This window comes from Parasteatoda tepidariorum, chromosome 1, assembly GCF_043381705.1.
Source record: "Parasteatoda tepidariorum isolate YZ-2023 chromosome 1, CAS_Ptep_4.0, whole genome shotgun sequence".
Lineage (NCBI taxonomy): Eukaryota > Metazoa > Arthropoda > Arachnida > Araneae > Theridiidae > Parasteatoda > Parasteatoda tepidariorum.
Window position 1 is genome coordinate 82484311 of NC_092204.1, and position 15203 is coordinate 82499513.

At 26.7% G+C, this 15203-nt stretch overlaps 1 protein-coding gene across 2 annotated transcripts in view; it reads right to left on the reverse strand.

Annotated features, from left to right (window-relative positions):
- Positions 1-15203, reverse strand: part of LOC107450073 (myosin phosphatase Rho-interacting protein) — a 110953-nt gene that overhangs the window by 45934 nt on the left and 49816 nt on the right. For both annotated transcript variants that reach the window (XM_043039093.2, XM_043039092.2), the window contains exons 3-4: positions 3197-3277; positions 604-669 (exon numbers count right to left, since the gene is read on the reverse strand). In XM_043039093.2, coding sequence (XP_042895027.1) covers positions 604-669; positions 3197-3277 — 147 coding nt within the window. The remainder of the gene's footprint in view (positions 1-603; positions 670-3196; positions 3278-15203) is intronic.

A 15203-nucleotide genomic window follows, 5' to 3' on the forward strand; every position in this document is an offset into this window, starting at 1 on the left:
TTATATGTTTTTACGATCCGAATTGTCTCAAGTAGCTAACACGTGAAAACTTCAGCATTCTAGCAAATTATTTTACCTTTTTCCCCCTCCGACATATATCTTCTAGTTTTCGGAGCCTGCTTTTTGAAACTAATGTAGAGCATCCTAAATCTACAGTGTTAAAGAATTTAACCGAAAGTAATTTTTTTAAAAACATTAGGAATGAACTCTTAGAGCGATATCAAGGATAAACAATCTGCGGAAATAATTCTATCTTCGCACAAGATCTGAAAAAATTAATTTTATAAATTTAGCATTAACTTTACAAAATTTCTTCTTGAATTTTTCCATCCAGTTGTATGTTTTTAGAATATGAATTAACTGCAGTAGTTGACACCTGAAAGCCTCTACATTATACTAAATTTTTCTACATTTATAGTTTTTTTCACCATTTTTTGTGGCCTGTTATCCTTAACTAGTATGCATCCTTAATCGATGGTGAGCTAAATTTTAAGCTAGATTAATATTAAAAAATATTAAGAAAGAACAGAACGAATAAAGAAACAACAGAAAGAACATTTAAAATAATTAATGGTCTGAGAAATTAATGAAAATTTTACTTACAAATTGATCTAAAGCATATGTAAGCTCTCCATCGTCGTATAAAACAAACCATCTTCTCTGCCATCGCTGAAAGAAAAATTGCTTTTTTTTACGATTTATCTTCAGATTTTATTATATACTAACATTCTCATTTAATTTTAACATTTCATGCCGTTTAATTCTTTGTATTCTAGTTATCTAATTAATTGGTGACTGATTGTATTAATTAGTTTTTTTATTGCATTAACTTGATTCTTTATATATCGAAAAACAAATAAATAATTTTACGTTAATTTAGGAGCAGAAACGTTGATGCTGTTTCACCAAAGATCTTATTTTAAATTTACTGAATACCTCATAGGGATATAAAAAGATTATCTTGGTGAAAAATTAAACAATTTTCGTCACATTAACGGATTACTCTAAATAATCTGCAGAAAAACAGATTTCTGTGCTTTAGCGAAAACATATGTAAGATATACCGTAATGGCTTACCTTAATACATATTATCATTTAAGACAAAATTTAGTCAAAGAAATATACACAGAAGTAGTAAATTAATATTTAAGTAAGAACAAACAAAACTGCTCCTTAACTATTAATAAAAATAAGAGCAAATAAATAAATGAAATAAAATGGAACCAGTTTATCTGAGAATAAAGCTTAGAGATGGCAATAAAAGATAATTTAAATTTTTCTTTTCTCATCTGAGTCTTAGTCAATTAATTATTCAAAATTTTAAAAATGTTTTTCGTTCTTTTTTTTCAAACTGATAATTTTACGATCTATTTTTTTGGAAAGTTCTTTAACTTCATTTCTACAGTTTACAATGTTAACAAACGTCTTCAATAAATGGTTACATTTAGTTGCATGCTAGTACATAATTCAATTAAAAAATCTTCCTGTTATGAATTTAAATTAATTTAGAAATGAAAAATAAATGCAAGTTAAAAGGCTGATGCTTTTTACATCTGATATTAATGTATGAGAATATTTATACTTTTTATAAGAAATGTAATAAAATTAGTTTTCATACTTCACACTGTCTAAAAATTACTGAGCTTGAAAAATTTGTCTTGATGCTCATGATTTTATTTTAAAACAAAATGAAATTATAAAAGCACGTACTTTTTCGAGAAAAGAAAAGCAAATTATTAGAATACGTGGCAATTTGTTTCGTTTTCAATTTTAGAATTATTTTAAAAATTTTTGAATACGACAAGACAAAAATACGAATGCAGAGTTAAGCATGACTTCATATGAAAAAATTTTAAATACTGAATACACACACTTTTTTGAGATTTAAAAACCATATTTCGTAAATGTTTTCAAATTTTTCAAAAATCGTTTTCAAACTAAGAATCGGTTTAAAGTTTTAGTAAACCACTTTATTATTAAAGAAAACAATGTTATGGTTTCTAAAGTAAAATATGACTGTGGAATTATCACACAGTTTAACTATGTTTCAACTATTTCAACTAAATCCTAAAATTTTAATGAAAGTTGTACTTAGAACATTAATTTTAAAACTTTAATAACATGAAATTATTCTTTACGAACCTAAATCATCTATGTTTTTCTTGAACCAGATTTTAATCAAATTTTTAAAGAAACATAAATGGCATTAATCTCATGCAAAATTGTATTCAATTTATATAAACTTGAAAAGTTTTGCTTTTTTTTTCTTCCATGACGTAAAATAAAACAAATAAAACGCTAGACGATAATGTATCATGTTAAAATAATTAAATATCAAGAACTATTTTGAATAGATTTCTTTTTATAACTTTTAATATGAAATACTTGCCTATCCACGTTAGGAAACAATAGAAAGGGTAATTAATCATTTTATCACTTTAAAAATAAAACTTATATAAATCGAAAAAAAACACAAATTTCTGAGCAAGCTATGTTATAAATGACACGATTTCGAAATCCTTTTCTTCTTCTATTTTTTTGCTTTATGTGATTCCCAACAATTGTTAGAGCTAAAAATTCTTTAAAATGGTAGTTTTAGCAGGGCTAACTATAAAATACTAATTTTAACACATTTATTTTAGAAAATATGAATATATAAAATTTGTCTAAGTTTCATCGCTAAAAATTAGACTAAAAGTAATTATTTTAAAGCTTTCAAAATAAAAAGAAATTAAATTACATTATAAAGTGAAAAAATCGGCACAAATTTCGGAGCAAATCATTCTATAAGTGACACGATTTCGGAATTGTTTCATTTCCTTATTTTCCTGTCTTTAATAAAATATTTTATTTCCGACACTTCGAGTTAAAATTTCTTAAAACGATAATTTGCAACTGCGTAAATCATAAAAAAACTAGTTTTAACTTTTATAAAATATGAAGAGTTTGTTTACATTTCAGAGCCAAAAAAACAATAGACTTTAATGGTTAGTTATCATTTTTATTGCTTCCGAAATATTAAAGAGTCATGCCCATAATGTTAGTTCCAGTCGGTCACGATTAAAAGTTTTATGACTTGAAATACGACATCGTGACCAAAGTAAAATAAATAAAGAAATAAAAACCAACTTCCTATGTTAGATAAAATATACGATAAAAAGCATTTAAAATAAAATTCAACAATCCATCAACAGACCTTTGTCCTGTTGACCGACACATTGAAGTCCCAGTCTGGAGCAACGAAGAGGTAGCCACATTTGGATACATTTCTTGAAGCCTGAAAAAGAAGATGGGAAGAAAAAAGATGTCAGACACTTCCTGTTCTTTCGTCATATATAATTAAAAAATATATATCCGTTTCACAATACTAAAAAATTGCTTCTTTTTTTTTTAAAGTAAAATAAATAAGTGACTTACAGAAAACAGAGTTTTCACAAATTAGGAATTATTTTTAAGGAATTATATTTTAATTTAAAATAAATTAAGTCATGGACTGCCGTATAATAATGATAGAATTTTTATTCATTTATTTATAAATTGATTAATTCAACAGCCTTCTTCCCTAATTCCTCTGCCCTCATAGCAAGGTATACCGTAGCGACATGAGCCAAAAATATAATTTACTTTAAAAATTAAAGTAATAAGCCGTAAAAAAAGATTCAGTCCAAAAATAATTAAGTGCCTAAAAAAAACCTAAAAAACGATCTCATGTGAAATACATAAAAAAAGTTCACTAAAAGCTAACCTAAATTTAATACACTTTTAAAAGCAAGCCTCGACATTTTACAGAAAGGCCAGAAGTTATTTTATTTATTTTTTATCTTCATTCATAAGAAAACGTAGATACAAAAAAAATTATAATTTCATTATGATGAGTTTTTTCTTTACACGCAGAAATGCGAAAAACCGTTAATATAAACTATTTAATTGCTCCAAAAGTAAAGAATTTTAAACAAAGTGAGATGAGTTACTAATTTTCAGTGTACGTGAGTAACTCATTTTCAGTGTACGAGGCTGCAAATACTTGTAATTTTGGCTTAACAGTATTACGCAAGGCCAAAAATAATTCTCAACTTTGACATAAAATAACTTAAAAACTAAAGAGCACACCATTAAACAATTTGATATCAGGATGTTCTTCAAAACTTTTATCTGAAAATGGGCAACATTTCAAAATTGTTCCATCAATTAATCTTAGAGCTACGACAGTGAGAAGAAATTTCGTCGAAAATTTTTTGAAACAGATGTGAGATCCCCAACCACTTCACCATAATATAGCTATTAAGTGTAATAATATAAGATATTAATTAAGGGATATTAAGTATAATATAGAGAGACTCGAACATTTAACGTTTTCGTTGAAGTTGTCATACATTTAACCCTAATGTGTTTATAATAATTACAGCTATTTACCATTATTCGCAACATCATTCCTGAAAAAAAAGGAATCGAAAAAATGCCTAGTAATAATAGTATTATCAGTAGAAAATATAATAATTTTACTCATTCAATGAACTATTTATGAGTGGGGCTTCCAGATCTTGGGCACCAAGTCGCCACGAAAAAAAATGTAGGTATGCCCAATATTTTAATTAAACTTAATATAAAAACAAAAAACTGTTACGTTACATTCCATTTTGTAGCTCCTAAAAAGTTGTCGTTGCTCCACAAAATTTTGTATTTTTCTAGGCTTTGTTAATACACATAAATATTTTTCTGAATAATATGGTCTGATTTTTCATTGGTTTAAATCTAATTTGCACTTAATCAAGATTCAAGCACATTAATTAATCTTTTCCAGAAGTTTCCTATAAACTACAAATCAAATGTATATTTAGAAACATGACGTATTTGACCTTTCACCACACGTTTGACACCAGCCACCCAGCTTTCAAGTCTCCTGTTTTGGCTATTTGGGCAAAAAAACAAGAAACGATACCATCAGCACCCTCTTTCTTTTACCCAATATCGAATCTTAATATAGCTTTCGAACACAAGGGTGGATTTGTTATTTCCATGCGCACAACTCGGTAAGCTTCATACTCAAGCTGAAAAAATATACCACGCACACATTAAAGATCATGAGTAAGACAAGAGACCTAAACTTGTTTCTTTTTTTCTTTTTTTTACATCCAGAAAAGGAATTTGTTGATCAATGAACAATGCACGGATAGAAAAAGGGACTCATTCAGCTAGTGAAATTGAATATAAATAACATCCCTTATACTTGAAATAAGTGCTTTTAATGAGCAACACGAGGGATGCAGCTGCACCGGGAAAATGAACTTTTCATCAGCAAAAATGGATTTTCAATATAAAACCATAAAATAAAAATATATTTCCTCCCAATTATGCTACTAAACCACCTTTCTAGGACAATTTCTCTCTTTTAATATACACTTAATTGGCAAATGAGGGCGAAAATGACAATGCAACGATATCATATTATTTACTCTCGGTTCTCAATTTTTTTTCGGCTATGGAACTCTAAATTATTAACGTTCCTTTCACGGAACCCACACTTTATAAAGACTATTGTGATCGTATACTCTCAATAAGGCGACCCCAACTCGATTGGTTAGTTAATTCTCAAAATTTCGGATCCAATCTAATTTCAATTGCATTGAATCGTTTACAATAGACCAATACCGACTGGCAATTCTTATATTTCTAATGCATATGTTTCAAATTTGCTTATTTCGTCAAATACGAAGCAGTCATCAATACTTGTTCTAAATTTTCTTTTTTGGACTATCTGCTAAAAGATGCTTTTTTTTTACCTGACTATTTTTGATACAGAAAAGAATGAAAACAGGTATAAAGAGAGTTGTAGAATTAATTTTATTCTCACAACTTTTGTTATTCATATTATTTTTTTCAAATATATAGTCATTACACAAATTTTTAGAGTGAAATAATTATAAAACATTTTTATTACTTCTTATTGTATTAATTTTATTTTGAAACTTTAGTTTCTTTTCCTTAAAACTGAAGCAAAAGAAAAATTAATGAAAATTAAAATAGCAAAAAACAAGCAAAAAAATACCTAAAACTAAGAGAATTACAAAATAATTGCGAATTAAATGCAAAAGTACTAACAACAAAATGAATCGCTCAACACTCTTCAATAAACACTTTAACACTCGGTTAGTTTCCATTGTTTATATATTTGGACAATCCCCCGAAACATGCTACAAACGGTACTTAGTACTTCACTGTTAAAGGGAATATGTGTAGGGAGTTGCACGAACATTTATCTGAACATATAATTACAAATTTTAATATCACTGTATATTGTCAAAAAAATATTGATAATTAAAAATATAACGCATATTTTTCGACTTTATCAAATTTACATTATTTTTACTACGGTCAATATTTTCGCCACCCAAATAAAAATGATCAAAATTCACAATATCGTAATCCGTAACAATCGTTTTGCATAATATTCGAGATATTATTCTCTGGCATATTATGTTATATCGCCGATAATTGCGATATTATCGTATTCGATAGTTGTAATTATTAGTGATTAGAGCAATTATACCTAAGTATTTAGGTGTATTTAGAAACAAATTTTAATAGTAATCCTAACAATTTAGTTCAATGTTAACTATCTTAGAGCATGAATGGTTAGTATAAATTGATAAAGCACTGGGCACAATGCACAATGAAAAAAGCATAATGACATCCTCAATGCATAAGTGGTAAGTATTAATGGATAAACAAAAACCATAGACTTAAAAAAAAAGTGAAGGAACCATGCTCAAAAAAAAAAAGAAAAGCGCAGGGCACAATGCACGATAACGAAAGCGCATTGACTTCCTTGGTGCATAAATGGTCAGTATATTAACAGATAAACAAAAACCATAGTTTTCAAAAAAAAGAAAAGGAACATTTGCAAAGAAATGCACAGGACCAACAAGATAAGACTTACAAATGCGTACAATGTAAACACCAGAGAAGTTATAACTCTAGGTCAATGTAACTCAATCATCCGAAACTCCAGACAGAGTGCTTTTAAACCCTGCTATAAAATCTTAAATTCTAAACATAACTTTTGTCCACCCACGGGTGCCAAATATTTTGACGTCACAGTTGATGAAACAACATAAAATGAAATCTCGATCCGTAAACTTTGGCATCAAAACAACAATTGTATATAAATCAATCAAAATCTTTCGAAAACGACAAAAATTCGAAAGTGGGTGTCCAAAAATCCAATAAATTACAATGCTAGTGACACTTCCACAGAAAGATGATATTAGACATTATCTACCAGTGAAACTGAGTTATCTGCTTTAAAAAAATAAAGAAAGAAAGAACAAAATTTTGGAAGAAAAAAAATGGATGCAGGAGATAGCAGTAAAATGGCAGACGTAAACAAACACTCAGAACATCCTCTTAGAAGGAAAATATTTCGTGGATAAAATGTTTTTTGTGTGAAACTCTTTTTAATTTACTTATGAGCTCTTGAGTTCCATTTTGAAAAGAGTACAACATTATAGGGAAATAAACAAGTTATAGCACTTTTGAAATCGTCGCTTGAATGATACAGTCAACCCTTTTAGCTGCAAAATCAAATAAATATCTTTATTTTTTTATTTTTTTCCCTGTTGTGCAAATCGATGCTCAAAAATAAAATCGTTAACGAGAAAATAGTTTAATAAAAAGTAAACATAGACTACGTTTTTATTGCAAAGTTAGTGCAGGTTTAAAATCTAAATTAAAAAAATCAATATTAATTTGAAATACTGTGGATTAAAATAAAGGAAAAGAATACATTGAAACTAGAAGAGTTTGAAAACTACAAATGAAAACGTAGTTTTTATGAAAAATATACAGCTGAAGTTATAGACTACGCATTTATAATAAAAATGCAGTGAGTTAAAAAGTTAAAAAATATAAATTCAAAATATTAATTATTAATTGGAAATACCTTAATTCAAATTTAAAATAAAGAAGGTAAAAACACTTAAATATTTAAAACTATTAACGAAAACGTAGTTTTCATAAAAAAGTAAATAACAGAAGTCATAAATTACATATTCTCTTTAAAGTTCATGTAAGTTTAAAATATTTATTAAAGCGATCTTAGATCGATATTGAAATTAATTTGAAATGCTATGATTTAAAATTTAAAAAAAACATTACATCCCGGTGAGTTTGGGAACTACTAATGAAAACGCAGTTTTCATGAAAAGTAAACAACAAGGTCCTTATTAACCAGAGTTATGGACTTTTTTTAACCAGAAATATCATTACCATACGATAATTTAACCAGAATTTTTTCTTTGTGTACGGCTGCAACACGCTTCAAAGTTTCTAATCAGTGTAAAAATGTCATAATAAAAATTACCAAATCAAAATATCAGAACTTAGAATAAAAATTTAAAAATTCCATAAACTAAGAAAGTTTGAATTTATTATATTTAATAAATAGTGTTCAAAGCATTATATAAAATAAGAAGCTAGAAAATATCGAGATTTTTTTGAATATGTCTCTCGGAAAGATAATCTCTAACTTGATCTTTGTTTGAAGAAAATTTTTTGCTCAAAAATCAGGGATAAAAAAAGATGCAAGGAAGAGAAGGGAAAAAGCAGATGTAAACAATCTCTCAGAACATCTTCTCAATGTTTAATGGGGATGGCATGTTGACTGTAAGAAAATCTTTAACTTCTTTTTCATCACTTGCATTACATTTGAAAAAAGAATTTACTCTGAAGAAAGGAGAGATTACAAGCGTAAAAAAGTAGCTTATTTTATATCAACTAATGCAGCCTTAATTTAATCGTCACTTTAGAAAATTATAGGATTAACAAAAATTCCACGTATTTAAAAAATAATTTTTTTAAGAGATATAATTTGAGAAAAACTAAAAATCATGTAAACTGGAGGATTGATAGCTTCAAGCTATATTGGATACTCCAATAATTTGAAGTCAATCAATCACAATTAATGTTCAATGGGGATGACATGTTGATTATATGAAAATATTTAACTACTTTTTCATCACTTATTTACATCGTTATATAATGTAAAAAAATGACTTTGTTAAGAAGAGAAAGCCTAAAAGTGCAAAAAAGTAGTTTATTTCTTAAAAATTTCATCAACCTTAGTTTAATTGTTACGTTAGTAAATTATAGTATTAAAACAAGTTAACTGATGTTTTAATAGAAGTAGTAAGATTTGAAGTAACTTTTTCAGGAGATATAATATGAAAACTGGAGGACTAATGTTTCAAAATAGATCAGAAGCTCCAATAATTAAAAGTCAATAAATAACCAAAATTAAAAAGCGTTCGTATTTCGATTAATAAAATACACAGTTTTAAAGTGTTTTTACATTAAGGATACATAACTTGAGAAAAATTTAAAATTTAAAATTAGAGGATTGGTACTTCAAGCTAAATTGGATACTTCAATAGTTCGAAATCAATAAATCAGAATTAAAAAGCATTTTTTATTTTGATTAATTAAATACATAGTGAGATTTTAAGAAAAATTTCTACACTCCATTTTAAAGAAACTTTTTTCAGGAAAAATATTTTGAGAAAAATTAAAAACTGGAGGATTGATACTTCAAGATAGATTGGAAGCCAGAATAATTCCAAGTCAATGACTCAAAATTATAAAGCAGACTCGTATTTTGATTACTTAAATGCATAACACAATTAAAAAAAATTCCACACACTATTTGATGGTAACTTTTTTCAGGATATATAATTTGAGAAAAATTAAACATTACGCAAATTGGAGGATTGATGTTATACTGGATGCACTAATAATTCGAAGTCAATAAATCAAAATTAAAAAGCAGATTCATATTTTTATTAATAAAATTCATAGTTCAACCTAAAATTAAACTAAATTCTGAATGTCACGCAAAATTCAAGGAATTTGCTTAAAAATAACTTAAAATAAATTCCCATAACTTCAGCTGTAAAACAATTTAGGAAAAAGTTTCGAATTGTTCTCAGTAGTGAAAAATTAATCTGACAAATTATTCTTACAAGGACACAAGAATAAAGTTTATGTGACAGATTGAACTCAGAAAAAGCAGAATCGAAATCATCAAAAATTAGTTTGTTTGTCTAGTGAAACTAAATTCTGTACATCTTTTTTTATCTCCAAATAAACAGGCTTTTGATGATTTTAACCCTTTCTTTAGTTTTATTGACCTCAATAGCGATTTGTCAGAGATTGAAACTATCTCTAATATCAATTTGCGTTCTCGCATGCTCATAGTTACAGACTTCAAACAAATTTTACAAGAACTTTAAAAATTTAAACTGCAGCCGGACATTATGTACAGTGCGCTAAAAAAAACTCAAATAGCTTTGAATATATTTTGGTTTTGTGATCGGATTTTCAAGTATTAGCACTAAATCTCAATGATTTGAGGGTGTGACCTCAAATATGCTAATTAGTTGGTGCAGACCATATTTAAAATTAAATCATGCACAAAAACTGTACATTCTCTGATTAAACAAGCCTTTTTTTGAACAAATTCTGATTCCTGATCCACAAAATAGAGGAAGTAGACGCAATCTGGAAAATATGGTATAATAATCTGGTCAGGGCAACTGTCAAAAGTTTGGACTCTTTAATGTTAATTTTAATTCTTGCGTATTTCGCCATATCTCGAGAACTTTTTAACCAAAATGAAATGTTTTTATACAATTATAAAATTCGCTTATCTAAATATTATTCCGCACAAAAAATAGTTCTTAATTTTTTTTTTCATTTAATAATAGTCAAACAAATTTAAATAAAATTTTTTGCCTCATTTTAAATGATGCAATTGTATATGGCAAAATACAAAATTTGAATGAAATCGGTCCGAATAGTTCTTGAGAAATCAAATTTTAAGAATATGACTTTTTTAAAATTCGATTTCTCAGGAACTAATCGACCGATTTCGTTTACATTCCGTGTTTCTCCAGACAAAATCACAATACTAAAAAAAAAGATTTAAAAATTATAGCAGCACAAAAAAGGATTTTTACCCAAAATCTTAATAACTTTATTATCTCGCTTTCATACAGCTTATATAATTGCATAAGAAAAGGTTCTTTATTCTTCCAAAAAAAATAATTTCAAACAAAAATCAAACCCAAGATGGAGAGAAATCTATATTTAGTTGTCAGTATTCCCTAATTGTGTGCACCCAGTAAGAAAAACAGACGCTTTCTGATCAGGCAAATGATAAATATTGAAAAAAAGCGAAGGAAAAACATCAGTGGCTGAAGTTCCCCATTCATCAGGAAGCTAAAAAGCTCTAACGTTGTCTGGTAAGACGGATAGTAATGGTAGCGAAACGAAGATATAAACATGCCAGAAACGGATAATTTTAGAAAAAAAATGACATAATCTTTACATCTCTTGACAAATATACAAGAATTACAAAAAGTTGAAGGTCCCTAGAGAAGGACACTGTCACTTTCATTCGATTTTCACAGTCGATGTTTTAACTGGATGGGATTATAAATATCATTGTAATTTATAGGTCAGTTTCGTTGGTTTACTTATTTATTTTTTTATTAAAAAATCAATGATCGATCAATTAAATCTTCGTAATGTTGAAGGGTATCTCTCACAATATTTTTTATTTTACATTTCGAAATAGATAAATAAATAATAAAAAAAAAGAAGAGAAAGAAATGTAAAAATAATAGTTAAAGAATACCGAAAAGGAATTACCAGACTCTGTGAAAGATCCATTTTTGCACCTTAATTAATAGACCTAATGGAATTAATTTTAGATTAACGGATTTTAAACTTAAATGCAAACGTTTTTTTTTCTGGATATCTTTTATTTATTTATTTTTGCCCGCTGCGCATGCTCCGCTAATTGTTCCCTTTTAAGTTACTTGGACAACGATTTCACAATATAAATCATTTTTGTTTTTGATATAATTAAGAATTTTTTCTTTTCTTTTTTGAGATGTGACATTATATTTGCTGGGGTCGGATTTAACAAAAAATCGTAAAAACTCTGCTGCTTTACACTGAATTATAATAGGTAAGCTATGCATGTTATCATTTAAGCTATGCATGTAAGCTATGCATGTTATCATTTTTCTGGATATCTTTTATTCATTTATTTTTGCCCGCTGCGCATGATCCGCTAACTGTTCCCTTTTAAGTTATTTGGACACCGATTTCAAAACATAAATCATTTTTGCTTTTGATATAATTCCGATTTTTTCTTCCTTTTTTTTTAGATATGACATTGTATTTGCTGGGGTCGGATTTAACAAAAAATCATAAAAACTCTGCCGCTTTATACTGAATTTTAATAGGTTAGCTATGCATGTTATCATAATTCAAAACGATTCACTTAATTCAAAAATTAATTACCATAGACACGTAAAACTTTTATTGATAAAAATTCGTATAAGAATGACAGGTTCATTAAATTAACATTTTTAAACAAAACATTAACAATTAATAATAAAATTCCATAATCTATGATAATTATTCTTTTAAAAAATATCATCAAAATTAAGATTGAAAAATAAACACTATTTTTCAGTTGACTCAAATCATATTTCATTTTTTTGAAATTCAAAACAATTACATACACGTTTTGTAACTGACCCAAAAAACGGTCAAAAATTGAACACAAAGCTCGCTTCAAAATTTATTCATGACAATCTAATATATAAATATCACAGAAAATGCCTTATTATATAAAGGTTTATTTAAACATCATCTGTGCCATAAATATTCTTTTCAATCTCTAAATAAGTATGTAGACTGAGGCAACATATATTCATCGCATCAAAAATATTGATAAATTCTATTAGACCTTACAAATATTATAAATTAGAATTATTATTTTTTTTAAATATACGAAAAAATATAAAATTTTTCTTTTATGAAAATAACATATAAATAAATAAGAAAAAGCAGATAAAAAAATTTACATGAAAACTCTAATTTTTAACAACGTCAAAAGTTTTAAAGGTATGTAGAATATTCAGTTTTTATCAGTACTAAAAAATAAATACACAAATCAATAGAATAAAATGAAGATATAATTCAATTTAAATGCCAAGTATTGCTTGAAAAAATGCGAAAAATTGATCAAAACGCTGTTAAAGAAAAAATATGAATTCAGCTAAAACAAATGGCTAATTTTCAATCACACATTAAAAAAATCCAAAGTAAATCACTCAATTAAACTTTTAACAATTAGAATCATGACGTTAATATGCTAAAAATTTCATAGACATATGAATAGACTTTTAATTAAGAATTCCCTTATCAGTAAATATAAAATGTAATTAGCTTCAAAATCATATTAACATGCTTTCTATATGAAATACAATTCTTATAAAATGCACCCAAAATTTATGTACTACAAGTTTGGTAAATTTTACAATTTTTTTTAACGATTTTCCAGCTAACCATTTCAAAGTAACTAATTAGTAATGTTTTACGCATATTAGGATTGTATATTAGAAGCATTTTTTTAAAAAAAATTCAGTGATAGTCTGCACTAAATGCAAAGATAAGAAAAAATGTTCAAAATATTTTTTGAATTCTTTTATTAAATTGAGCTCTTATAAAATAAAATGAATACGTTTAAAAAAAAATATGGGAAGAAGTTTTAAACATATTAACCGTGAAAATCTAGTCAGGAATTCGTTCATTTTTGAAGCCAAAGAAGAGAAAAAGTAGCCAAAAATGATGGAATGATGTCATAAGACAGGTTTTTACAGAAGAATTTAGAAATCTATTCTCTGGGCGCTCTGACATGCGAAGTGTTTAAGAAAAGATTCCAAGGTGCATTGATGAACGAGTTGAAATGATTACTTCACAACAGATTTCTTCACAGCAACAACTGATGGAAAAAATCGATATCTCAGAAATTCTATAAATTGTCAGGGGGGGATAATTCATTAAAAAAACAATTGAAACGTACATTTTGACATTAACTGTAAAATTTGAGTAAGAAAGAGTTTTTTTTTTATGAAATATTTTTACTAGTAATTAAGATCTGCTTTTTTCTTTTTTAAAATTAAGGAGAAAGAAAAGGATAAATAATGCAAGACGTGAATTTTTCAAAAGATTTTATAATGCTATGTTCTAAATAGAGATGAAAGAAATATTTATGTCAAATTATTCCTGTTTTTATTCATTAAAAAAAAACCCACTTAAAATGAGCATTACTGCGCGAAACACATAGCACCATTACTAAAACCATATAAACGATGACTCACAACTATTTCGCCATAAAAAACTAGATTACATTAAAAATTATAATTATTTAATTTAATTCTTGATAAATACTGTAAAATAAATTCTGATCTTATAATATTACGCTTAAATAAAAATGAAAGAAATGTTTATGACAATTTACGCCTGCTTCCATTCAAAAAATTTTTTTAAAAAACTGAGGCAAAAACAAAAAAAAGAACATTCAAAACAGGAACAAAAACATATAAAAAAAAAGGAAACAATCAGCAGACAAATAGTCAGAGAAACTCCAGAATTAGAAATAAACTAAAATATCACTACTTTAATAAAAAATAAACTTATATAAATTTGACAAACAGTTTAAAAAAATTAACTTAATTTCCTCTAACACAAAATTCATGAAATTTATATTGCCTACAATAGAAAAATCAACAAAAAATGACAAAAAATTCAAAATTGAGTTTTATATATATATATACCAAAATATGTAAGACAAGTTACAGATGGCAAATTTTCTTTTTAACAAATCAATTTTTTATCATTTTTTTAAAATTCTGTAATAGCATTGATAGCATTAGCAAGAGTAAGAAAAATTTCTAAGCATTTACGTTGAATTTTCAGTTGCATGGTAATATAAAATTATTCTGTATATTCAAAACCGTGATCACATGGCATTAGAAAATATGAAATTAAGTACTAACTCAAATATTTCGATTATTTTTATTACGCAATTTTATTATAAAACATTTTTTATTTCTGAATAAAAAACTAACCACTTTTCATAAACTGAGTCTCGTATTTTAGTGCAATTTTAAAATCCAATAAAATAATTCATTCAAATCGATCAATTTTAGGCACATTGTGCAATTTATTTTATATTTTAAAGTACATCATTTATTCAAATGCAAACTTTTCTGCCAAAGCAAAAAAAAAAATGAAACATGAGATTATTTTCTTTTTTACTCACCATCAATGTGACTTAAATAATAATAAAT